General features: G+C 41.2%; 1 protein-coding gene across 1 annotated transcript; it reads right to left on the reverse strand.

Annotated features, from left to right (window-relative positions):
* Positions 1-3: 3 nt before the first annotated feature.
* kif14 (kinesin family member 14) lies at positions 4-27,920 on the reverse strand. The gene is made up of 29 exons (XM_034082029.2): positions 26,697-27,920; positions 26,068-26,322; positions 25,829-25,916; positions 25,574-25,672; positions 25,329-25,381; positions 25,192-25,222; positions 24,785-24,892; positions 24,504-24,620; positions 23,028-23,146; positions 22,169-22,341; positions 20,716-20,863; positions 20,267-20,330; positions 19,956-20,140; positions 19,655-19,757; positions 19,221-19,378; positions 18,955-19,102; positions 18,438-18,584; positions 17,106-17,238; positions 16,171-16,264; positions 15,884-16,025; positions 15,386-15,492; positions 10,448-10,548; positions 9,962-10,192; positions 8,317-8,504; positions 7,676-7,828; positions 6,949-7,071; positions 6,747-6,821; positions 3,731-3,884; positions 4-1,223 (listed from the first exon to the last, which is right to left on the reverse strand). Exons 1-29 carry the CDS (start codon positions 27,722-27,724, stop codon positions 865-867), a joined length of 4,884 nt encoding a protein of 1,627 aa, XP_033937920.1. The 5' UTR covers positions 27,725-27,920; the 3' UTR covers positions 4-864.
* Positions 27,921-27,927: the final 7 nt, after the last annotated feature.

Below are 27,927 nucleotides of genomic sequence, written 5' to 3' on the forward strand. Positions count from 1 at the left end.
ATCAAACAATTTTATTGCAGAAGCATTAACATTTTATATTTTAAACATGTGATAAAAAAGACTTCTTGATAAAGTTCATGTTTTAAAAAGAAACACCAGATATACAAGTCTCTCCCGAGTGCAAATAGTGGCAGTGCCTGTTATAAAACACATAAGAGCATCTCTTTATACAAATAAGCCTTCAAACAAGACAGAAATCATAAAGGGAAATGTTTTACAAAACACCGTTTCTAAACTGTTGCATTTTGACATCTTATATCTCTGAATTATTACAAAACGAAATGAAAAAAAATTACCTATTGGCCTCTGAGAAAAAAAACACAGTAAAAAGCTAAAAATAGTACAGTACAAGTGAAAATTATCCTTATAGCCAATTACTGTTCCTAGTCGTGTATCTCCATTCTGAATTACTCTGTTTAACGCTACACATTATTGGTAATGAACCTTTCCATTTTTTAGGCCATATCATTATTGCTGACGTTTCTAAGCACTCTATGCTGTGTAGTATCGCTGTAGTTTGAGGCATTGTAGGAAGTATTTTTTTCTTACACTTTTTTCTTTTACATTTAAAAACAGCCTTTCAAAAATTGCCAATATTGCTACATTTGGAAAGTCAAGTTGCTTGTATTTGGATATAACTTATTTGAGCTACTTTTATATCAACAATAAGTAATTATCTGCAGTGTTCGTTGCCTGTGATGCCAGGTTGGTGGTGGCAAAGCTTTAAAAATAAATAAATACCTAAAGCCTGTTTGGTGTCACCATTAGAAGATTTCTCTCAATCAGCATTTCATTTTACAGTAAATCCTACATGATGTGAGCAACACTTAAAACATAGTGTTATATAAATTAAAAAACCGCCCATCACACCCAGTGTAGGCTGTCTTTTGGTGACACACCAGGAGGGAGAGAGTAAACCATCTTACTCACGACTCGATTTCTAACAGCAGTGTGAGTGTTTTTACAGAGTTCATCTTCTGTGCTCTTGTCTGAAGCAGAAGAGTTTCTGCTCTCTCCTGGCTCCTGCTGGTCCCAGGAGGAGAGGGACTGCAGGGCAGAGTGGAGCTCATCTCGTGCCACCATGACACTCTGGAGGAAGGGAAGCTGCAGGGATGGATTCGATGCTTTCCCCTTGGACAGACCAGTGATCAGCTCATCCACAGCTTTGGCAGAGGAGGAGATCAGCTCTCTGCTGCTGCTGAGGTTGGAGTCTTTGTGATTTCCTGGAAGGAGGATGAGAGTCAGACACAGGAAGTGACAGCTCTACAGGGTTCATACACTTTTTCACCAATGATTTTCAATGACTTTTCCATGATCTTTACCTAATTTTCCATGACCAAAAAAAAATTACCACTGAAAATAGTTTATTTTAACATGGAACAGGAAAATAAGGTCTGCATATGAAACATGTAGTGCCTATCTAAAACAAATCAAATAGTAGGCTTACTAGCTTCTACACGCTAAAGCAGTGCTTCTCAAAGTGTGGTCAGTGGACCACTGGTGGTCCGTGAGCGCCCTCTAGTGGTCCGTGAGTATATTGGTAACATTTCACATTTGAAATAAATAAATACATTTCAGTTTTCCGCACTCTCGCGGGAATATCTCCGCAATGGAGCGAGGTTAAGTTTCACTATTGATTGCATGATATAGCCCAGCGCAACACCTTCATCACACATGTTGCCACTTGTTTGTACCATTTTCAGGCGATTTGTAATCTGTTCTAGAAAAACGATGTGTTTTTTGATATTTGTGGAGTTAGGTGGTCCGCGAGTGTTTTTTTATTGGTTAAGTGGTCCTTGGAATGAAAAAGTTTGAGAAACACTGCGCTAAAGCAACTGTAGTCAGGGATGCAAACTCATCAGGTATAAAAAAGGTGACAAGGATCCGAGCCCCCGACATATCGGCTTTAACATTAGGAATAACAGAGGACTTTAGCAGCCAGAACAACTAAAGCAGCAGTGTTAATAATAACAGAAACGCCAAAGAGTTACATCTAATAGAAATATATAAAAGCATTTATTTTAATTGTGTAGCAGTCAGTTTATAATTTTGGCAGGACTGTTGAGCATTTTGAAAATGTATTGTCATGCCTCTGTGCAAGGCTTAGTCTTTCCATCTGTATAGCCACTGGTGTAAAGTAACTAAGTTCATAAACTCAACAAGTACTATACGTGGGTACAATTTTGAGATACTTGTACTTTATTTAAGTATTTCAATGTTTTGCTACTTTGTACTTCTACTCCTCTACAATTCAGAGGTAAAAGGTGTACTTCTACTCCACTACATGTATTTAATACCTTTAGTTACTTCACAGATCTGGATGAATGATGTGAAATATAACCAAGTGTTAAATCAGACTTTAGTTCCACCTGGAGTAAATCCACAAGCTACCCTGCAGTATACAAAGTCATTCAGACTAGCTGCACGTTTACCAGCTTTGAGAACACTTTAATGATCAATTATAAAACATATCATATATATTATTCTGAAATGGACCAATCTGCACAATGACTACTTTTACTGTCGCTACTTTAACTATATTTTGATGATAATACTTTTACTTGAGGAACATTTTGAATGCAGGACTTTTACTGTGATGGAGTATTCCTACACTCTAGTACTTCTACTTGTATTAAGTACAAGATCTGAGTACTTCTACTTTTACTCTAGCACAATATCTATACTCATACCACATCTGTTTATAGCCTATGAACAAAACTATTATAAAACGAAGGCTAAAGCTAACGTTAGCAGATAGTGACAATGTATGCTAGCTAGCTAGCTCAACGATAATATTGCGACAGAATAACGTTTCAGTTCACTTCACGCTCTGAACGGCCCGTTCTAACAGCTGTTCACCAGCGGTGGGGTCTGTGCCACTGACTACTCCGCACAGTTAACGAGCGCACCATAGATAATGTAGCTGACCCTCATCCCGGAGCAGCAGAGTTCAGCCGGCCCGACAGGCAGGAAGACTCGAGCACATAACTCGCGCTTCATATATTAAAAAACAACACCATGCGCGTCATGATGACACATAACAGCTCGCGACCGCAGATTATTTCGGCGATTGGATAAAATGTAAATTATATTTGACGCAACTTTAGTTACATTTCCATGAATTTTCCAAAGCTTTGGGAAAAATATTGTTTTCCATAACTTTTCCAGGGCCTGGAATTTCCATGACTTTTCCAGGTTTTCAATGACCGTACGAACCCTGGCTCTAACAACAATAATCTGTTCAATATGTTCATGCTAGCCACTTTGAAAAACATGTATCCAAAACGGGATTGTAATTCAATGGTCTATTTTAAAGAAACACAGGAATAGCAATTCTGATGAAAAAATGAATGCACTGTATTTTCAAGACACTTTGATCATATGGCTGATTGGCTAAAACCCTGGCTAAACTGTTCTATAACACCAAAAAAACACCGGTCACAACAACCGTTGTGACAGTCTGTTTTTGCATATGTTCTGTTCTTAAGATGATACAGATCTAACACAATATTGCAGTTTCATTACTCAGCTTTTCCTGAAATCACCTTTTTGTTGTATTATTGTGCAACTGAGCATTTAGAAAATATGTATTATTTTAGAAAGAAGCAGGAACAATTGGCTCTGGCTCGTTACACACCGTTTCTTCTAGTGCTTTTGACCAATCGATTGGCAGTTACACTGCGGAAGAGTTTTGAGGTTAACATCCAGGCTGTGTGTGTCAGAAGATTACCTCGCAGGGCGGTAGACAGACAGGAATGCAGCTGACTGATGGCGTGGTTCAGCTGGAACAGCTTGGCCGCTGTAGACCTCAGTTTCAGCAAATGGGAAGCTGAGGCCTCCTCCTCCCCCTCCACCCCCTCCTCCCCTGGGATGCTCTCCCTCTCCTGTTTGAAAACATGAACACACCCAAATTATGAGTACAAGACAGATGAAATAAACATTACCAAATGTAACACAGCCAACACAAACATACTTAATTGTTTACAACAAAAGCTCGACTCAACAAATTACTTATCCTAATATTACCCAGTAAAATTGATTTGAATAAATACAAAGATCTTGTAACATACAGTTCCAGGTCTGTTTGTAGCCTAATGCGACTTTTTAAGAATCACATGGATACAAACACATAATCAAGAGTTGTAAACAAGGTCACTGACTAAGGCTGCGGCCCCACGAGGACGAAAACGGTCATTTGCGTTACTGTTTAGTGTCATATAGACCGCTCTGCCACACGAGGACGACCGAATACGGCACTAAACGACTGAGGAAACGATAACGGGTCCCAAGGTGGATAGAACGGCATACGCAAAGCTCTGGGGGGTCCAACGGCTCCGTGTGTACGCCCAATACGATCATTTTCTGATAATGATGAGGCAATAGCCCCGCCTCTCCCCACCTCTGCTGCTCACCCCCGCGTCAAAGTAAACTGCACACTGAATTCAGATTATTTATCTTTCTCTCGATATGGACCTAAACGCGAGTGAAGTCTAATCTGACAGGACGGAGACACGCAGCTCTGCTCACCTGCAGCTCCTCCCGCTCTGATGCAGCAGTGAACGGAGCAAAACACACACTTCAAGTCAGATCATCACCCTTAGCTATTTTAATTACCTCTCAAACTACCTAAACTAGTTATAAATATGTTTATTTTTACTGTCGGCCGGGTCACTCATTACTGGATCAGCTGCTGCATGAGACAGACACTGACGCTGTCCGAAGAGAGGGAGGAAAAAGAGAGACTCCGTGTATTTTATTATTATAATATATAGAGTCGTTATTCATTTGTTTTAAAGCTCAATAAATAACAAAGAAGACCTTTGACCGGCACTTTTATAATTTTGTCCGGAAGATTTCAACTTTAATACACGCTGACTGGCGAAAAACTCTGCCCGGTTCCCTCGGCCCCCACCGCGGAGAATAAACAGAAGGGCAACCATGACAACCATGCTTCTTCGCTGCTTTTGTGGAGGAAGTTACAGCGCCACGTAGAGGCTCCTGCATATGTACTGCAGCTTCTCCAGCGGTTGGAGCTAAACGGAGCTGTCTCGTGTGGACCGGTGTGGACAGACACTATCCGGATAACTATTGCGTGTGGACGGAAGCTTTTTTGCGATTGCGTTAATCCTATGCGTTTAGCCGTTTTCGTCCTTGTGTGGCCGCAGCCTAAGAGGGCTTCCATGTTGATGTAATGACAAACCAAATGGCTGCCTTCCCAGTTTACTACAGTACATCAGAACATGAGAGTCTCTTTTTTTTTTCACAACAGGATACAGTTCCGCATAAAACCTTTTTGAACAGGAGTGAAAATGGAAGTTTTGAATGGAATCCCCGTTTAATCGCTCCACATGTACACAGACAAATTACGCATTTAACCCATCCTAGTATTAGGAGTAATGGGCAGCTATATACAGCGTCAGGGGGTGCAGTGTGGGAGTCAAGTGCCTAGCTCAAATAATGCATGCCTACCTTTTTGCCTTAATTTAAAAAAAAAAAAAAAAAAAACATACAGATCATTTTATTTTTATACTGACTATATGATAATTCATAAATCCTTGAAAATATATACTTCTACTGCCACTGATAATCGCATTTTTGAAGATATACAAACCACACGGTAATACGCAGACGCATTTACAACCACAATGTGCAGTACCGTTAAATCCAATGCTTGAAAAACACTGAGGTGCCTTAGGCTATAATTTAGGTTTATTTGACTACAATAACATTGTGGGTGGCAAAAGCCTCTGCGCATATATGTGTCAATGATTGGTTTAACAAAAAAACTGCTAGTTTGTGTGGCTAAGATAACGGCAAACAAGCCTGTTCGCTGTGACTGATGCCACTTCATTCAACACATTCATTACCTGAACGACCGTCAAGAGGCGACTGCAGAGAGATAAGCCTACAGAGCATTGAGCTTTACAGGAGCAATAAAGGCTGAGTGGCATCTTTAACAGGGCTGATGTGTGTGTGTGGGTATTAATCTGTAACATTTAACACGGTGTCAGGATGGAAGATGGGTTTAACCTTCAAATATCCAGGGCAGCTTTGCTGAACATGTCTTACAGCCCGGTTACCGTCACAAATTCAAGTGTTTTTTTTAATGAAGCTGCAGATATCAAACGGCTAATTGAGCTAATTCTTTCATTTGTTATGTTGTTTTTCAGAATTTTTATGACACCTAAGAAACTTCAAAATATTTAGTTTCTGTTGGGAAAATACTGAATGTACTCTTCTAATATCAGAGTAGCACAGAGTTAACAAAGGCCCTACGTACGTAACAGGATGTGTGATTACCTAGAAGAGCGTCAGGACACACTGTTTTAGGCATATGATAGCTATGTGATTAACATGATGATTCAACTTCTATGGAGACAGACATATGACTGTCATGTTTATTGCTTACGCAGGTCTTAGCTAATCTGAACCAAACATTGAATACTGCTTTGAACCGGTATTCTGCATCTTGTGACTGTGTAACACCCTCTCTTGTATATAAGCATGTGAAGGACACTATTCGGGGAACTATTTGTCCCATGCAACCTCTTTGTGTGATGACTACTTCCATTCTTGCAAGGATGATGAATACATGTATCCTGATATTGAAGTTCAAGCCGGTGACGAGTGATATTTTTCAAACAGTTTCCTAAACATTTTAACAAAAGAGGTGCAACAATTAGAAGCCTATGTTAACATAACTCCTATATGTATTTTGAATTTGCTGTTGACTTTGTAAAACTCACCGTGATATGGAAATTCATGTAGTTCTGCAGAGCACAAGCTAAATCAAGCGTCTTGGATTTCAGGCTCTGCAGGACCTGTAAAAAGAGATGGATTATCAATGGTGTCACGTTATATTTAGAATATGTATCCACACCTTAAATTAAATGATCAAGACAAATTCAATTACACAACTATGACAGCTTGTGTGTTCTGATATCTTACTGGGTTCCTGGGGTAGGCCAGCTGAGCGTCTCTCAGCATTTCTCTGGTGATAGTGAAGCTCTCCTTTAAAAGAGAGTGGACGCCCTTATCAGTCCCCCTCAGCAGACACACAACACCCGATTTCTGAAAAGATGAAATCATATAATGACAAATCATATTTTCATTACCATATTTGTCAGAGAGAAATCCTTATTTATTTTATTGTATTTTTATCATCATACCTTTTACCTCTTTGTGTCTCTTAACCTGTTCCTGTAAAGTTCTTAACATCTAATCTGAGGGGAATTTCTTGTTTATTTTTAACTTGTGATGTGTGCAATTTTGTAAAGCACTTTGAGCTGCATGTGCTGTATGAAAAGTACTATATAAATAAAGCTTTATTATTATATATTTTGATAACATGCCCTTGTCAGTCTGTGAAAGCTACTATAAAAACCCATAATTCTCCCTATGGTTACAGATTATATTATTAAAAGACTGACCATTTTAAGCATTTTCTCACCATGTGTTTATATAACATAATGAGATACCACTGCATTCAACCATCATCTAATCAAAAATGCTGTACCTTATTCAGTCCAATAAGTCCTCACCCTCAGCTCTCTAGCTCTGGGATCCACACAGCTAATATTCCATTCTCAAGTATTGTGGAGTGAGGGCTTGATTACAGTGGACCCCAGAGCTTTGACAGCGATAGTAGCTGCTGTGCTATTGATGGTGCAGTTACCTTGCCTGTGGCCGCAGCCCCCCGCGCCGTAACATTCAGAGGCGTGCCTGTCACTGCCGCCAGGTGGCCGACTGAGAGCAGCGCTGCGTCCAGGCACTGGCTGCTCTTCCTCTTCGCCTCCGTCACCATCGATGTGATCTCAGATTCACAACCCTGGATGGGGAGAACATTTCCAGTCAACATCAAATCAGCAAAAATAAAATACAGCAACGGGTTGAATTAAAATTAATGTAACAGTAAATCAATGCAAGCAACATGGTCGACATAGTCTGAAGGGTCAGTAAATAAATTAAAATGCTAGAGAATGTGAAAATCAGGGGAGAGGGAAATGGTGTGTTTAGGTGCTGAGGCTGGTAAGGAATTTAGATTTATTTTACATATATTCATGTTCTGTTTTGGGCTCAAGGTTGAGAATTCCCTCTGCTTTGCCATTTCCATAGACAGCTCAAACTGCTCAGAGCTAAGACACGTCAATTAATCGCTGCATTTTGATCAGCCACTCCCCCGTCAAAACTACACCAAATGGAACATATTATTTTTAGGTATGATTTTGCACTCTTTTCAACAAATTTGTCGACTGCAAGTGCCACAAACGGCTGTTTATAGGGTCGCTGAATGGCCTTTAATTTGTTTGTGTTTACCTGAATGAGCAGCTGGAAGAACCCTCCCATCTTCTTGACTTGGCTCTTGAGTTCCTCAGAGATGGTGTAAAGCCAGCCGGAGGAGGGTTTAACGATGGCCAACCACAGCATGGTAACAAGCACGGCACCCTCTATGGCTGCTGTGGCCTTCACCAGGTGAGTCTGGGCCACCAAGTTACACACAAACACTGCAGCGAAAAAAAGACATTCTAACAGTTCAACTATGCAGCAATGCAGACATTGAAAGGTGTTCCAAGGTCATTCAAATAGTCTGCAAAATAAACTGAACAATTTATTTTAAAAAAAGGTATTTAATTGAAGCTGAATACATAGCAGAGTTGGATACCAGACAATTACATACGATTGTATGCAAAACGATTTATGTAGGTGTTATCTTACCTATGGTTATCTAAGGCTGCGGCCCCACGAGGACGAATTCGGTCGTTTGCGTTACTGTTTAGTGTCATATAGACCGTTCGGCCACACGAGGACGACCGAATATGGCACTAAACGACTGAGGAAACGACAACGGGTCCCAAGGTGGATAGAAATGCATACGCCACTCTCTGGGGGGTCAAACAGCTCCGTGTGTGCGCCCTATACGGACATTTTCAGATCACTGATAGTGATTGCGCAATAGCGCCGCCTCTCCCCACCTCTTCTGCTCACCTCCGCTTACCCCGCGCCAGTGCTGAAGTGTTTCGCCACCAACAACAACAACAATGGCGGATCGCAGAGTTGCTATCGTGCTCCAGACGCTATTGACCATGCTACAGTTGTTTGTGCAACATCTACAGCAATAATGATGAGGCAATAGCCCCGCCTCTCCCCACCTCTGCTGCTCACCCCCACGTCAAAGTAAACTGCACCCTGAATTCAAATTATTTATCTTTCTCTCGCGAGTGAAGTCTAATCTGACAGGACGGAGACACGCAGCTCTGCTCACCTGCAGCTCCTCCCGCTGCAGCAAAACACACACTTCAATTCAGATCATCACCCTTAGCTATTTTAATTACCTCTCAAACTCCCTAAACTAGTTATAAATATGTTTATTTTTACAGTCGGCCGGGTCACTGATTACTGGATGAGCTGCTGCATGAGACAGACACTGACGCTGTCCGAAGAAAGGGAGGAAAAAGAGAGGCTCCGTGTATTTTATCATTATATTATATAGAGTCGTTATTCATTTGTTTTAAAGCTCAATAAATAACAAAGAAGACCTTTGACCGGCACTTTTATAATTTTGTCCGGAAGATTTCAACTTTAATACACGCTGACTGGCGAAAAACTCTGCCCGGTTCCCTCGGCCCCCACCGCGGAGAATAAACAGAAGGGCAACCATGACAACCATGCTTCTTCGCTGCTTTTGTGGAGGAAGTTACAGCGCCACGTAGAGGCTCCTGCATATGTACTGCAGCTTCTCCAGCGGTTGGAGCTAAACGGAGCGGTCTCGTGTGGGCAGACACTATCCGGATAATTATTGCATGTGGACGGAAGCCGTTTGCGATTGCGTTTGCGTTAATCCTATGCGTTTAGCCGTTTTCGTCCTCGTGGGGCCGCAGCCTAATACCTTTGACCACTTACAAATGCTGCTGTTATTTTTATTTATTACTCATAAACAATAGAATTTAGGGCTTTACTTTACCGTTCTCCTGGCTGTCATCATCCAGGCTGTTGTATAGGGCAGATATGGCTTGCACTGCCTCATATATCAAGTGCAGATCAGAGGCCAGCCTGTCTGCCATGCTCTCTTCTGTCGCACTACAACTGCGCAGACGGGCCACTGACTGGCCAATCAGCTCCTTGCAGATGCGCGGCGTGGCAGTGTCTGTGCTACTGGAATGGGTGGAGGGCGGTTTTGCAACACCAATCAACCCTGGGACAGACAGTGAGGAGAAGGTGTAGGAATGACCTTGAAAAATCTTATTCCTAAAACACTCATAGTAGAAATGTCTTTGTGGAACAATCAGGTGTCGTACACATAGTTCATATAACAACAGTTAGTCATTGCATTTATTTTATAGCATTTTTTGCAGATATAACGTGTATCTTTCAACTGGACTAGATTCAAGAAGGTACCAATTACTACCGAAAATGCTGAAATGTTTAAAAATGTTGTTCAGTGCCTTACCAGCAGACTGTGAGGAGCTGTTGTGGAGGCTCTGAATCGGATGGACTCGAATCTCGTAGAGACGACCCGAAATTCTCCTGCTTTTCAACAAGCTCCTGCTCCTGATGCCAAACAAACCAGAAGCAAAACCCTCAGTACCCTGCTAATGCTTTATGTTTACATTTATCATAATTATGCATGTCGATATGCTAATTTAGAAGGTGCACCAGTGTAATTTGGTATGTTCTCAAAGGCAGTTTCTTACAACATCTATTGCGGAAAAAAACAACATTATTGACATTGTAGCTCATCTGTCTGTAATGTTTTTAATTTGTGTTGCTATCCTTAATGGATCTGAGTGCCATATTGTTTGCATGTGTTCTTATGAGATTAGCGGAGACTGACTTAATTTACCCAAATTACCTGGTTATGGTAACTAATCAGAATCAAGTTTTTTTTAGTTTTTTTTTAAAGGGGGCACATCAAAACATTTGTCTCGGTGTTATTTTTGCAAAGATGTGTAACTCATGTGGGGGTTAAATTAGTTCAGGAGGAAAATACAAAAGTTTTCATTATTCTGAACAACTTAGAAGGTCCATAAACAAGTCAAACCGTGGCCATAAGGTTTAACGTAGTTAGAGAGAATGGATGAAGGAACCACACAGCCTGTGCCATGTGTCATTTTGCTGGGTCTGCTGGTAGTCCAGCCACCAACAGGAGCACCATAAACATCCTTGACAAGAATAACATCAATTTGAAGGGGAAATTAAGCTTCTGCATGTACTATGCGTTTGCGTTGATTAATAGTGTTAAAAACACAGGGACTCTCAATGCCCATTCCTTAACCACCTGGCATATACTTTATGGAAATAAAAAATGAATAAACAGAGGGAAAAAATAAAAGGAAATATTCTGTGGGCAGCGACTTCAACATTTCATGAAAGAAAGAAAGATGTGTTGAATGTCAAAAAGATGTGCCAGGTTGTAAATTACATTGGTGGAAACAAGGATGACTTTGTGAAAATAACCAGAATCTTAAAAAAAAAAAAAATCTGTGCTCCATCCACATACTGTTCGACTTTCCATATACACTACATCCATTTGCCTGGATGGCACATTGTTCACGTCAAGAGTGCAGGAGGCTGTTGCAGTTCAGTTGAGGGCTGTGGGTTTAAGGCTTACACACTGTGAGTTAGTGTTGCACGGTGTACCGATACTTGAAAGGTACCGCGATACCCTGCCGTTAAAAACGGTACGATTCCTCCGTTTCATTAGTATCGGTACTTTAAGAATGACGGGGAAAAGTACTCCCGTGAAAAAGCGCCGTTTTTCCATATAATAATAATAATAATCACCATCTGCCCCTTATATAGACCACCCTCGGAAGCCAGCCTCTTCGACCTAGGACCAGAGATGCGGGAATGGCTACACGACACCGAGTTGGACATCTAACGTTATACGAAAGAAGAAGCGCCGTTTTTAATAAGCCCGTCTACACTACAGCGTCGAAAGCTCCAAGCTGCTCCAAGCTGCCCATTCACTTTCAATGGGGTGACGTCACGTAGCCGCGCTTTTTCGCCGAATTGAATTGTGGGTAGCAGAGCGAGGCGTCTCAGGCGACCAGAAGTTGAACATTGTTCAACTTCTGGTCGCCTGGACGCCGGAGTAGCCAGCGCCAGCCAATCAAATCCCATTTCCCAAAATCTGACAGCTGAAGCGCTAGCCAATCAAACCGCGTCTAAGCTGGGAGAGATATCCCGCCGTTCATTTCTATATTTCAAAAAAAGAAAGAAACTAACTATCGCCGTAGCGAATCACCCGGTTTTGTATGACCAGACCCTCTTCACCTACCGCAGGGGTGGGGAACCTCCGGCCTCCGGGCCGTATACGGCCCGCGAGACAATTTGGTACGGCCCTCGATGTCATTTATAAAACACACGCAAAAAATAAAAAAATGAAAGAAATCTAGACCGCAAAAAAATTAAACAAGCGAGTGCCTGTTTTTCCTGGCCACGGTCAGGGTCCTTGAACACAACACGAGCCTACCGTGTCATCACGTGGTATATGTCTCGACTGACAGGGGGGCAGTTGAGAGCACCAGAACGCCACTTCAGAAATTGCAGTACCGATAAGTCCATACACATGCCGCAGTTTCTGCGTGTCTGTGTCTTTAGTTGAAAGCCCAGTGGCGATCTGCTCATCTGTCATACTGATCAGACAGTCAATAACTTTGTTGTTATCATTAGCATCTGGTTAGCTAGCTATGCTAACGAATATAAGAAGCTTTGTCTACAACCAGTGAGGTAAAGGCACATCTATGATCATTATAGTTATAAAAAAAATAAGAGAATAAAGTAAGCAGGTATAAAATACTATATGACAGTTATTAATAAAGAAGAATACAGTTTGAAAGGGGAGTGATTTGTCAAATATCCATAAATTAAAAGAAAATCTGCTTACAGTTGTGTTTGGGTGTTGAGAGATGTGTCCATAGATCTCCTAATGTTGCTCTCAAAGTGCACCAGATTGATGCTTTTAACTTCAACATTTAAAAAAAAAATCTTCCCAGGGGAGCATGCCCCCCGGACCCCCGAGGAGGTTAGGTCCCCCCCCCCCCACTTAAATCATATTCACATGGATAGGAAACTAAATACATTTGCACACATCTTGTGTCCATATCTTTCTGTTTTGGTGGTCACGCCGCACCGTGCACGTGCACGCATACGCGAGTCATGGTGAGATATCTGGATTAAGAGGTTGCTTTTTCTTTGCACAGAATGAAATGAATGGGCTGTGATTTTAGTTTTTTTAAGCAGAGGTCAATAACTTGTACGGCCCTCTGAGGATATTGTAAAAATTGAAATGGCCCTTGAGAGGAAAAAGGTTCCCCACCCCTGACCTACCGGGATACAAACCGGAGGAACCAGGCATGGAGGGAGGTGACAGAGACAGTGGGGGAAACTGGTAGGTTTTCGCCTGTTTGGAGAGTTTATATATATATATATATATATATATATATATATATATATATATATATATATATATATATATATATATAATGCTCGCATAAAATCCCCGGGGGTTTTTGCTTTGTATGTCGGGGGCGGGAGATTCATGTGATTGGTTGTTGGCCGTGTTGCTTGAATAAAATCCCCAAGCTCCAGACACGCCCAGCTCCAAGCTATTTTTGGAGCTGTAGTGTGGACGCTCCGTAAGAGCAGTGTGTGTTCAGCGCTCTGCTTCCACTCCCTGCACTGCAGCCGTGCCTGCAGTCCCGCTCCTCTCAAGCACGCTCTAAGTCCCTCCCCTCTCTCGTGCACGTGGCCACGTGCGAGCTGCCAGAGCATGTGAGAAAACGAGAAGCATGGCTGCAAGTGGGAGTGCAACTGCCGCTGCGCCTCGGCTTGTTGACAAAAAAGACGCTAGAAGTCTGTTAACCGGCCGTTCAGAGCAGAGCTCCCTGTCGGAGCGGCAGAGCGTGATGTGCACTGAAAAGTTTTTCTGTCGCAATATTATCGTTGAGCAAACTTAACTAGCAAACTAGCATCACTATCTGCTAACGTTAGCTTTAGCCTTCGTTTTCTATTAGTTTTTTTTTCATAGGCTATAAACGGAGGTGGTATAAGTATATATCTTGTACTTGAGTAAAAGTAGAAGTACCCAGGTCTTGTACTTGAGTTAAAGTAGAAGTACCAGAATGTAGGAATAATCCTGAAATCAAAATGTTCCTCAAATAAAAGTACAAAAGTATTCTCATCAAAATATAGTTAAAGTAGCGACAGTAAAAGTATAAGTACTCAGGTCTTGTACTAGAAGCACCAGAGTGTAGGAATACTCTGTTACAGTAAAAGTACTGCATTCAAAATGTTCCTCAAGTAAAAGTATTAAAGTAGCAACAGTAAAAGTAGTCATGGTGCAGATTGGTCCATTTCAGAATAATATATATGATACGTTTTATAATGATTGATCATGAAAGTGTTCTCAAAGCTGGTAAAGGTGCAGCTAGTTTGAAGTACTTTGTAGACTGCAGGGTAGCTGGTGGATTTACTCCAGGTGGAACTAAAGTCTGATTCAACACTTGGTTAGATTTCACATCATTCATCCAGATCTGTGAAGTAACTAAAGGGATTCAATACATGTAGTGGAGTTGACGTACACCATGTACCTCTGAACTGTAGTGGATTAGAAGTACACCATGTACCTCTGAACTGTAGTGGAGTAAAAGTACACCATGTACCTCTGAACTGTAGTGGAGTAAAAGTACACCATGTACCTCTGAACTGTAGTGGATTAGAAGTACAAAGTAGCAAAAGAAACATTGAAATACTTAAATAAAGTACAAGTATCTCAAAATTGTACCCAAGTAGTACTTGAGTTTATGAACTTAGTTACTTTACACCAGTGGCTATAAAGATAGAAAGACTAAGCCTTGCACAGAGGCATGAAAATACATTTTCAAAATGCTCAACAGTGCTGCCAAAATGTTAAACTCACTGCTACACAATTAAAATAAATGCTTTTATATATATTTATATTAGATGTGACTCTTTGGCGTTTCTGTTCTTAGTAACACTGCTGCTTTAGTTGTTCTGCTAAAATCATCTGTTATTCCTAATTTTAAAGCCGATATTCCATATTTCCATTTTTTTAAGAAAAGTATCGAAAAAGAATCGGAATCGCAATTCTTGACTTGGTATCGGTATCGAAACCAAAATGTTGGTATCGTGACAACACTACAGTATTGTCTATCCAAGCTGTAGAGCCGTAAACAACAGTAAGGAGGACACTTGCAGGGCGACTGTCTGACTGCACTTTCCCCAGGTGTTTTCAGCACTTGCCTACTCACACATTTAAAGTAAATGGACAAGAATACCAATTAAATCCCCAAAATGGAATGTAAATGTTCAGGCAAGGTGCTAGAAGGAAGTGTGATGGAGAGGGGAAGAGCTGGATAATTACCTTCGCCGTGAAAAGGAGGAGGTGGAAGCAGAGGAGGCCGATATATCTTGCTCCCACTCATCATCGGGGTCGTAAAACACATCGTCATATTTAGAGGTGGAATCCCCCTGTGGAGAGTAAACTATTGCTGACATGCCCAAGTCTCATTTACTCAACTTAATGAGAAAAGCAGTGCAAAGTGAGGCAGCATCCCTCTGCCGGGCATTAAACAACCAATTCTGGAATGTAAATAAGGTCAAACGCCTGGGAAATTGGCAATTACACTTGAGGTGATGTCACACTCCGAGTATGCAGAATGAAGAACAGACAGGCTGCTGGTTCAATGTGCTTCACTCAACAGCCATCATAAATCACCTTATTAGGCTACTGATCAGGTTAAATAAGTGGGCATTGATGCACTCAGTGCATCAGTCCAGTTTTCAATTCTTCAAACCTTTTTTTCTTACTTTCACTAACTCAAAGTGCTGACATGAAAGGCAGAACTGATTTAAGGCAGACCTGATCGAGTTCCCTCATGGCAGCGATGTTGTTTTGGAACTTGTCCAGGCTCCAGAAGGTGGTGATCCCCAGCTTTTTGTTTTGAACTCGCACCTGTAGCAGACCACCCGGCTCCACGTTCTCGTCTTCAGAGCTTTCGTGTCTGCAACAGAGGAGAGTCAAATCATTTTCTGATTGTGTTATAGAGGAAGAAATCTGTCTGTGACATCTAAAATGGGTTAATAGATTGTTGGTTGTTGTAGCATCATATCGTATGTTTACCATGGCACAATGTGTTGTATTCATACCTGCTAAAGACTGTGTTTTTCTTTAGTTTGGCACTGATCTTATTCGCTTCCTCAATCATCAGGGACAACTTCATGGCATCCCACTGAGGAGGAACTGCAATAGAGAAATGAAACATGAACTCAACCACAAATACAGCCCGAGTCAAAGAGATTCTGGCTTGGATGGTTTTAGCCTGATTTTGGAGCACTGGATCCAATAAGAACAATTTCAACACAGTTTGATAGGTTACCAAGTCCCACAAGTAATACTACTCTTACATTTGTATTTTCACAGGCAGTCATTAGTCAGTCACTTCGCACATGTCGGAGAGATCAAGTGATCAATTAGTTTACATTGTTTCTAGGGCTGCTCAATTAAAATCGTATTTTTAATCGCGATTACGATTATGGCTTGCAACGATTACGAAAACAACGTAATTGAAATAAAACGATAATTTTTTATAACTGTTTTTTTTATTTTGGGTTTTTCAGTTGAATTATACTTACAGTTCAGGGTAATCAACTATTAAAAGCATACTGTTCACATTTTTTTTCTCCAATAAATGGATGTTTTCAAAGTCAATGAATAATCGCATTTAATAAATCGCAATTGCAATTATTGACCCAAATAATCGAGATTATGATTTTTGCCATAATCGAGCAGCCCTAATTGTTTCTATACATTGTGTATTGTTACTGTTGAATAACTACCATATTATTCATAGTATCCAGAATAAATAACTTGGATATGTTACATGGGCTCTCCGCCACCTTCACTGCTTCTATTAAACTGATGTTAGGTCCAGTGTTTAGATTGAGTCTTGGCCAGCCCTGTCTACTCCAATGTTTCTGGCTTTAAGAACGGCCCCACCCATCTGGAACTCCACTTATAGGGCGTACATTTTCATGTTGGTTCCAAGCTACAACATGCGTTCAGGAGTGTCCCAAGAGCTCACCATTCCGTGGAGTGTGGTTTTCCCTTAGCGCTCTTTTCTTCTGCATCTCCTCGAGCTCTTTGCCGATCTTTCTCTTCTCTGCCTCCAGGGCGTCAACAATCTTCGCCTGACACACATGGTGCTCCTCCATTGCCTGGAGTGAATCATGGTTATGTAAACAATATTAAAAAAACACCAGGCCAAGACATTATGCATGAAGCCAAACTCCGCTGCAGCTCGAGACACATCCCAAATGGCTCATCAGTAAAACATAAAACCCAGTGTCAGCATGTTTCCATAAGCTTTTCAAACTCATTTTAGATCATCAGGATTCATGAGAATTGGCAAATGAAGGAGATGATGTCATTTACAGTTACTGGAATAATATGTATTTCTAGTAGACCGACTAAAATGAAAAAAAAGAAAATGCAGAAAACTAACTTAAAGGGGACAGATCATGCTATATTTGAACAATATATTGTAGGGCCATACCTATATAAATATAGTTTTTTTTTCAAAATACCAAACAGATCCTGCATTTTTCAAATCTGTAATCAAAAAGCTCCTCAAAAACACTAGCGAAGCAGTTTCTGCTGTTGCTACATTAGTTCAAACAGTAACAACGGACTAGTTTTCTTAGCGGATGCATGTCAATTTAAATCAATACATACAACTATTTTTTAAATCAATAAAATCATTTTCTAAATCCATAAAAGCATTTCAATTACTATTGGGAGTCATATCGTTACTTTGTTGAGAATGTGGCCATGTAATAAGCGGGATAACTCATAATCATATATAAGGGATAATGTGCAGCGACGTGGTCATTATGGGGAAAAGAACACCGACAGGCTGATCAGGAGCCCGACGCGAAGCGGAGGGATCTAGATCGGCATGAAAGTGTCATTATTCATTTGTTTTAAAGCAGGAGGCGCAAACGCTTGCCTCGGGAGGGAGAAAAAGAGCCACAGCGGAGAATAAACAGAAAGGCAACCATGGCAACCATGCGCGGGAAGTCTTCTTCGCTGCTTTTGTGGCAGACTACAGCGCCACTTACAGGCCTGGCATATGTACTACAGCTTCTCCAGCGCTTTCGAGCGGCAATGGCCGGCCGTGGCCCAACGATGGGCCCAACCTCTCATAATAATATTGAAAAAAGAGGATTAGCTAATCAGTGTGCATTAAATGAAATAAATACATACATACGTCCATTGTCAAATATTTAAAAAAGTGTGTGTGTGGGATTCCTTTTAGATTTGTTTCCCTTCACAGGAACAAGATGTGTCCAGCACAACATGTTTAACTTCATGAAAGTGAGAAGGGAATGTAACAGATTTCGTTCTGGATCCTGACCTGAGCCTCCATGTGCAGACGGACGCGTTTCTTCTGTGTGTCCACCTCCTGCTCCAGCTCCTGCTTGGCCATTTTCAGCATTGCCATCTGGCTGGCAACCTTCTGCTGCGCCAACTCCTGCTGACGCTTCTGCTCTGTCTCCTCGTCCTGGATGAAATGTATTTTGTAATATTTGCATACATTGAGAGGTTGACTTGACTAGAATATACATACAAGTTATACATGAAAAAAATATATGTCATGGTTCTGTAATAATGCAATATAGTACATAATGTTTAAGGAAAGACAAGTATTTCAAGTAAGATATAAATATGCAAACTGATTTCCAATGCAATAGCAGTACAGCTAGAAATGTGTAGAAAGTCAATAATAGAAGAAAAAAAGTGCATTGGTCAGAACTACATCACTTAATATTCATGATTCCCTCAAATGCTTATAAAAATGAAAGAGAAGCACCAGGCAAGTATTCCGGCACTTCTCTGGAGTCATTTTTATTTTGACAAGAAGTCTTGTGTACCAGCTCTCTTTCCAGAGTTCGGATCCGTCCCTCATAAAGCGCCCTCTGCTCAGATAGCTCTTTCTGGGCCACCTCCTTGGCCATCTGGATCCCCAGCATCATTTCCTCTTTAGCCTTCAAATGGGCTTCTTCAATTTCAGCCTCAAGCCTGGGACACACAAAGAGGGATTAGGAGGAGTATTCGTCTTCCCAAATAGATGTTGCCTTGACCAGGAAGGCTGGTTTAGTTATATTGCAATTTTTCTCATATAGTCTTTTGCACTCACTGAGCTCTTTGGGCTGCGAGTAATTCATTTTTGGCAAATTCAAAGTCTTTTTGGCCATCGCCTGCGCCTGTCCAGCATGACACACGCTTCCCAGACTGCACCTCTGCCGGATGGTTGAAGCGGAAGTAGTGGTCTCCACCAAGAATCACCCGGTCACCCTGGGAAAAATAGACATAGTGATGAGCAGTGTTGAATTCATTAGTAAAATGGATAACCAATTAAGGCAAGGCAAGTTTATATAGCGCCTTTCAACACAAGGCAAGTGCTTTACAAAAATGAAAGACATTAAGAAAATGGCATTTAAAAACAGTCATTAAAAAGCAAAGATAATAAAACAAACATTACATTAAAACAACATTACTCAAGTAAAAAAGGAAGCTATAGCACAAATCCTATACGTTGCTCCATCCTATAATGCTTATATACATACTTACATGGTGGAGGACTGTTGCTTCAGACATGATGTTTCCATTAACAAAGGTCTTTGCGTTTTCCATTGGAGTGATGCTGACAGTGCCCTGAAGGTTTGTTATAATACTACAAACAAAAACAAATTACATGTAAATATATGTTTCATGTTGAATGCCTGCTTTGACTTAAAGAAGTAGAGAATAGATTGATTGGAATCATCAACTTAATGTCAAAATCACTGTAGGTAAAACATACGCCCACTATTCAAAATATATATAAATGCAATCACTCCTAAAATTAGCTTTTCCAGTGATTTGGTTTTACCAGTGTTGGTCAGCGATGAGGGCTCCGTTCAGCTGGATGTCGTGTTCTGACTTTGTCTGGAGCTTGCCCACGGTGGTTTGCCCCTCTTTGATCATGTAGAGAAGCATCTCAGACAGCTGAGGGTCCTCGTTCAGATTCACGAGGTTAGGAAGACGATTGTCCACTTTGAATGTCGCACCTGCTTTCTGAAAATGAAGAGGGCATTTTTTTCACATTGTTATAAGGGTGAGGATAAAGAGGCATTTGTTTCAGGGTTTGCAACGTTCACCTCTAAGGTTCAGTGTAGTAAAAAGAGAATCAAGTCTTTTTACCTGCAACTCTTTGGTCTCTTCACGTTTGCGGATTTCAGCTTGCTCCAGTTTCTCCCTCCATGCCCTGCCAGAAAACAAGATAGAATATAACAAAACATTAAATCCCCTTTTATGAAATTCAAGGGGATGCCATGATCCACTTATATTTTCCCTTCTTAATCAACTATAAACCTTCCCACTGACTAAAGTCTATAAAAAGGATAAAGCCTGCAAAATAATTATTTGTTTTCATTATTATTTTAAGAAACTATTACATGTTTTAATAACTAGCATGTGAGTGCAAGAAGATTACATTAAAACAATGAAAATATATGAAACAAGAGAAATTACAGGCAAAACAAATGAACATATCACATACAATAAGTAAAGTGGGAATTGTTATTGTAAATATGGCTTGCCAAAACTGAGGAAAACAGCTAGAAAGCTCAAATGAATGCAGTATTACTGACCGGTTGGCCTCAACCATTTCCCTCTCTTGCTGGCAGAGTCGGCTTCTCAGGCCGACGATCTCCTGCTGGAACAGCCGGACCCGCTCCGGTTGGATCCCCAGGGAACTCGCCTGGGCGGCTCGCAGCTTCTCCACCTCCGCCTTCAAGTCTGAAAACACGAAATGTGTCCAAAATTATTTGCAAAGCTAAAATATATAGGGCAGTTTAGAGAAAACATACAGTTAAAGGTCCCCTATTAAACTATTTTTTATCAATTTATTATAGTTCTGTTATATACAAAACATGTCTCTGAAGTGTTGGCTCGAAATACCAAACCGATCATGCATTGCAGTATCCCATAAACCCCTCTGTTTCAGCCCCGTTACAAAAGTGCTGATTCTGGGTCTGTTACTTTAGATGAAAATAAGGAGCCCCTCCCCACGCCCCTCTGAGAGAGATTCGGTTAAAAAGAACACAATGGTGCTCTAGGAGGAGATTCAGGTGATACGGTGGGTGGGTGTTACCTTGGTTGGTTATTGGCTAATGGTTACACAAGCCAACAAAACATGACATTACAAAGTGGCCAAAATCTGAGCAGCTCATTTTCAGACAGGTTTTTATATAAATGGATCAGGACAGAAAGTGAGCGAATCTTTTTTCCTGAAACTTTTAGAATCTCTTTACACATATTTATGTATGAAATACATTTAAAAAAAAGTGGATTTTGCATAATAGGTGACTTATAAATAATTACCAGTTTGTTTGAAATCGCATGGAGGGAGTTACAAGTCCTGAAAGGGCATTTTGAGACGTGACTTTTAAAGAAGTTACAGAAATATTCAGATTTATTCAGTGAACAGCCAAACAGTCAGTTACTGAGACAATATACTGCGCAGCATTGACCTGATTTGTAATGTTTGAGCCATATAAACTTTGCGTATCACACACTGACAGGTGATGTAAGAGAAAAGCACAGCAAGAGCTCCCCTTAGTGCTAAAACCGTCAAACAGCAGGACAATCATCTGATGAAAAATAATACTTGCATGACAGTTAGCCGCCATGTGAGGCTGACAGTGCATAAATATGGCCTGAAGGCAAGGTTAGACCCAGGCCTTAATGGGGTAGTGCATAAGCTGGTGATGGATTGATGGGCAGACAGAGGGGTGTGTGTGACGGAATGAGAGCAAAGGAGATCAAGAGCAAGGCAAAATTGAAAAATAGATATTCACATATAAAGATAGGGAAACACGCATACAGAGACAGTATGACAGAAACAAAGAAAAGATAAAGAAGGAGGAAAATGACAGGCAGAAAAAAAACATGTGGATGCTTTAAAATATATTGTGTGTTGCATTCAAGCCTTTATTTGAGGAAAATGCAGAATGAGAAATAGGGGTGGATATGAAACAAAGATCCCAAGGCTACATTGAGTCAAACGGAGATCATTGAATGCGAATGTGTTGAGTGTCTGACCTCTGATGAGCTTGGCACTGGTGTCCTCATTGACCTTTGCCACATTGATGATGGTGCGGGCCTGCTGGGCATAGCGCAGTGTGCTGAGGGTTTCCTCCACATTGCTGCCAGCTGGACTGATTGTGGCGATCATGGCCGTCTTAGAGTTACCACCAATGCTCTCTTTCAGCAGCCTGCGGAGGAGAAAAACGGGACTTGATCAGTTGATAGGTCTTCTTACCTACAGGAGGAATAGAAATGCAGAGAATCGACAAAGACATTCAAAGTATATTAACTAGTAGTTCAGTATTTTCAGTCATATCAGCAAGTGGGCTGTGGCTCAGCTACATTAGACGACTCATTCGGAAGATCACTGGAAACTTTTTTGTAATTATAAAAGCATCAGCTAAATGTAATAATTACTTAATAAATGTATACTTTGTTGTATTATTGAGGCTATAACATGGTCAAGTTTACATATAATATTTAGGAATAAAGAAAATCCCTCTTTGCAGTGTTTACCAGCCTCCTTAGGCTTGTCAATCACAATAATTAAACTGGAAACGATATACAATATTGATACAAATTGATTACATGAACAAATTATTTCATGTTCAATGTTAAGGGTTATTGTTCAAAAAGCTTTCATGAAGCTTCATCTCGCCATCCCGAGTGTCACAGGGGGGGTAAGGATGCAGTACCCAAACAGGTACAAACGGGGCAGCACGAGGTAGGATCACAGACAGGAACATTCATAGGAACGACGATGAACCGACAAGGAACAGCAAGAATAAATACACACAAGGGTAATCACAGGACAAGACACAGGAAGTAAGACACCAGGAGAAAATAAATGTCAGATCGTGATCTGATCCCTCACCATGTCAGGACAGACTCCCTGTACGGTATGAAGACAGTTTTCTGCGTCATTGACTGTTCTGATAGGGCAGAGATTACCTTTCCAAGGGTAAGCAGGGACTTGTTGATGCTAGCACCCTCCTACAACAACAAAATAACAGAACATTTTATTTCTAAATGCAAAAACTATAACATGCAAGGGAGGTTGTGGATCAAATAAAAAAATCATTTAGTCTTAAAATGTTGTATTTTTCAAAATCTCAATTACCTATACAACTTGAGATGAACTGTTCTATTGATTCTTTCAGCCTAAGTTATTGTTTAGGTTTTCCAATGGTAAGGGTTTATAGGTCAAATAATAACAAATATTTTGAGAGTCATATGGCATTGGAAGGTCATCGGCTGCTCACTGCCTTCTCTGGAGGAACTCTTCAGCCAACGTTGCCTCAACAGAGCAGGCAAAATAATTGCAGACTCTTCACACCCTGGACACTTCCTGTTTGCTCTTCTGCCTTCCGGTAGACGCTACAGGTCAATTCAATCAAGGACAAACCGAATGAAAAACAGTTTTTACCCCAGAGCCATACGAGAACTGAACACCGTCAAACGCTGAACTGAACAGTTACAACTTCCAACTGCACTACTTTTTAATAGTTGTATTAACTTATGAACTGATCGACATCAGAGATGCAAAATATCATCCCTGTGTTGTTTTTTTATATTGTAAACTGTATTTAAATAATGTGCGGGCATGTATGGATGTGTGAGCATGTTTAATGTGCATATGTTTATATAGATAATATATTTATTCGTTGTATGTGGAAATGCACTGCGAGGATTGCTTTTTTAAATTTCGTTGTACCTGGTGCGATGACAATAAAGGAATTCTATTCTTCTATTCTATTCTATTTGATTATATTATCGAGGCAAAAGCTTGAAAAAAAAACACCTATAAAGAATGATATGAAATAGAGAAAAACTTAAAGGTGGGGTAGGTAAGTTTGAGAAACCGGCTCGAGATACACCTTTTGTTATATTCCATGGAATGCTCTTAACATCCCGATAGCAATGAATATCTTAAGTGCTTTGACAAAAAATCCATAAAAAAAAAAATGTCATCTGTGGAAGCCGTAGTACTGAAAATAGTACAACCAATTGAATTGCCGCCCTGTCTGTCAGCCTTCCATCTCGTGCACGCACAAATGTATCTCGTGCCCTCATTGGGCGTGCATTGCAGCAGTACTTCAATGACTCGCCAGCAACAGGCGGCCACTTTCACCAGTCTGCTGACGTCATGTGCGCGTTCATGTGTGTTGGAGGAGGTGCTCTGTAAGGAAGTCTGAAGGAAGGGGCGGATTCTTTTCGGCTGTGTACTTTCAAATTTTAATGCACTCGAGCCGGTTTCTGAAACTTACCTACCTCACCTTTAACAATCCAGGAGCAAGAACCAATAATAACATTCTCGTGTGTGTGCGTGCATGCGTGTGTGTGTGTGTACCCTGAGTCGGTCTCCACTTGTCTTTGCAGAGTTACAGCGCTCGCTGCCTGCCAGGTCCACCAGGTTGATCCTGCTGGTGATGCTGTGGTCATGTTCCTCACCCTCCACAAACTCAGTCTGTACAAAGAACCCACATTCCAAAACTTATTTTTAGTGTCACACTTAGATTAAAAACATGACAGCCACAATTTATTAGTGCGTCACTGCAGAATTATGTACATATTTAAGAATTTGATCGGCAAAAGTCATTGTGTGCGATGTGTAAGCTTGAGAGGCCGTACCTGAGTCTGGGTCATGACCAGGGTGAGGACAGAGTGAGACCTTGAGCTCTTGTCATTCATGCCAGTGGCTGCTGTGGCTCTCTGCTTGTTTCCCAGCGCTAGCCAACCCTAAAAAGAGGAAATATGTGAATTACAACTGAATCTAAATGGTGTTACATCTTCAGCATTTTTGTTTTCTATGCTAGGCCTTGGATACATTGTTGATCCTCAGCACTTCACTAAATTGGGGGCATGAACTACACATTCAAGAAAATGAACATTCAGGTCTGTATTTCATTCTGTCCTCTCAGTGTACTTGACACTGAACCCTGACTTTCTTACTTGTTCAAAGTTGTTTTTAAGAGCATCCGCTGAAGGCTGATGATATAAAAGAAGAAAATATCTTGACAGCCGTTTTAAAAACTTACCTGAACGTCATTGTAGGAGCTCACAATGTTCCTGTAAAGAGAAAACAAAGTGAGCACTCCTGCGCATCAGACCATTCAAGAATGTTCTTTTTAGCCTTGAAGAGTAATGAAGCTAAATAAATTAAAAGGTTTCTTACGCAGAGAGGTCAGCAACATAGGGACCATTGACTGGATGTTCCCTTACCCTCAGCTGGAAACACACATGAACAGTGTTATCATGTCTTACCAATGAACCAATTAAACAGTACATATTAAGAATTATGAGCAAGAGTGGATGTCTAAAATGTGTGACTGTCAGATGTTTCATGCCATCTTTACAGAGAATAGCAGATACAAATAACAGTAATTTTACAGTAACAGGCTATAGCTGCAAACTACTTACGGGCATCCTTCTCTGGTTAGTTTGTTCTCTTGTCACCAGCAGGTCATGGATCTTCTCATTGTAGACTTCCAAAAGGCTCATCTCTACATGGCATTTCACCTGATAACCCCAAAAACCTGATAATCAGTTGTGTAAAAAAAAACTAGAACAAATATTTCTCATGAACACAAATGAATGTTTTAAAATGTATTGTTAAAGACATTTTCTTACAAATAAAATGTTTTTAATATACAATCATTCAAATAGAGAGTTTACCTCTTCGTTTTCCATAGATGCCAATCTAGAAAACAACTCCTGGCAGAATCGTGGGATTACGCCTTCCTCCTCTCCAAAACCCATCATCCTGCACAACAATGTTTTCAAATAAATGAAATTGACAATTTGACTGACAACTTTAAAAACACAAGAGAACACATTGAAATTGAGGAGAGCGTAGGGAATAGGTTTCAGTGGTGCAAGGTTGACTGTTATAAACAAAGACAAAAAATACTCACGTGTACGACTTCCCGGAGCCCGTTTGTCCATAAGCAAACAGACAGGTGTTGAACCCTTCAAAGGCCCTCAGCAGCAGAGGTTTAGCCAGCGTCTTGTACACGGTCTGCTGGCTGGCGAAGGTGGGGTCACAGTCATCCACTGAGCAGAAGGAGAAGTCGTACATGAAGTTGTATCTCTGTTTGTTGCCAGGATGCTGGACAGCAGTCTCCTGACCGTTCATGTAGATGACCTGCAAGGCCTTCTCTGCCTTTTCCCTAAAACAGAGCAAAGATATTTATGAATGTCCTTTCAGAAATAGATTTTGTCTGCCAGAAAGAGTATGTTCCTGATTATTAAATTATATTAATAAATGATAATTTAAAAAAACCATATGCCAACGTTTTTATCATAAATGGGCGATTTGATTAGTGTCATTTGTTAATCCCCTTTATGATTCTGAAAGGGTAATACAATTCACTGTGTTTCTTGTCTAGACTTGATTTCACTGCTGGCTAACAGTTAAATTAGCCAGATGACACCTTCAGAAAGCCCAGCAGTGACTTATGGAGAGTGGAGACCCAGACTCTAAACGCTGACGACATTACTCCTTAACTTAGCCACCAATAGAGACAAATACTGCGTCACAAACCTGGCATTGAAAGGCCGTACACGGACCGCGACAGTCACTGCACTGTTCTCCATCTTCAATGAATCCTGGGTCTGTTGAGCCTCGCTGGATCGGGACAGGTGCATGGTAGGTGGAGCAGGAGTAGTGGAGGTCCTGGCTTGGCTCGCGTCTCCCTTTTGGCCTGAGGTGGAGGTCTTTCTCACCTGCAGGGAGGTACTCATGTGCACACCTGAAGACGCGTTCATGACCCGGGGAGCTGCCACGGGTTTTGTATTCTTCGCTTGCTGTATTCTGGATTTGGGCCTCTCTAGACTTGCAGATTTAACTGCCACAGGTTTAGGAGCGTCTGTCCTTGCCAGCTTCTCGAACACGTCTCTCCTGGCAGCAATTTTTCCAAACGGGGTCTTTTTGGTAGGTGTCTTAAACGTGTGAGCTTGGTCCTCTAGCTGCCTACTTGTAGACACATATTTTGACAGCGTCTTCCTCCCCTGGGTTTCCACAGAAGCAGCCCCTTTGCTCTTACAGGTACTTTCTCTTAAACTCGTAGACCTGAACACACCAGCTGCCCTACCATTTGGCTCGCTGAGAACTGTTGGAGTTGTCTGTAGTCCACCGCCGCTGACCACACGCTGCACATGTGTGCTTTTACCCATGGAGGGAGTCCGGGTCCTGCGCTGCAGTGTCAGTCTCTTGTCCGGTACCGGTGTGGTGCTCTGGCTGCTTTCTAACAGCGTTGTCTCCGCTGTTTCAGACCCGGTTTTCCTTCTTGACCTCCTTTGCAGAGTGAGTCGGCCTCGATAGGGAGTCTGCTGTCCGCTGCTGCTTTTTGAGAGGGCAGAAACGACATAAGTCCTGTTCCCTTTTCGGCTTTTATCCGAGGACCTGCTGTCTTCACACGCAGAGCTTCTGGATGTTATTTCAAGTTTGCCTTCCGTTGTCTCCGCCGATTTTCGCTGAGCCGGGCGCTCTCTGGCCGGTGTCCTAGGTGGTGCCACAAGTTGGTCATAATAGGCTGTATGCTTTCTCGCTTGTACACTAAACAACGACATGGCTGCTCAAAACACGTTCAAATAAGCTCCCCGCTTAGCTAACGTTAACGACAACTTAACACCGGTTGCTCTAGCTACCTAACGTAACAACAAAACACGACATAAAAACATGTAAGGCGGACGCAAGTACTGCGGAGTGTGCTGGTTAAAATCGAATATAAATCCATTAGGGTAAAAAACAAGTTGTGTTCAAGCAACTGAGC

The sequence above is a fragment of the Pseudochaenichthys georgianus genome, chromosome 4 (assembly GCF_902827115.2).
Source record: "Pseudochaenichthys georgianus chromosome 4, fPseGeo1.2, whole genome shotgun sequence".
In the NCBI taxonomy this organism is placed as follows: domain Eukaryota; kingdom Metazoa; phylum Chordata; class Actinopteri; order Perciformes; family Channichthyidae; genus Pseudochaenichthys; species Pseudochaenichthys georgianus.

What these genes read in the sequence shown, in the direction of transcription:
- kif14 (XM_034082029.2), bottom strand. Translation starts at nt 27,724, where the DNA reads ATGTCGTTGTTTAGTGTACAAGCGAGAAAGCATACAGCCTATTATGAC. An exon ending in CAGTGCCAAGCTCATCAGAG is followed by an intron (nt 20,864 to 22,168) that starts GTCAGACACTCA and finishes TCGTGTTTTCAG; the next exon opens with ACTTGAAGGCGGAGGTGGAG. An exon ending in AAAAACACAGTCTTTAGCAG is followed by an intron (nt 16,026 to 16,170) that starts GTATGAATACAA and finishes CCTCTGTTGCAG; the next exon opens with ACACGAAAGCTCTGAAGACG.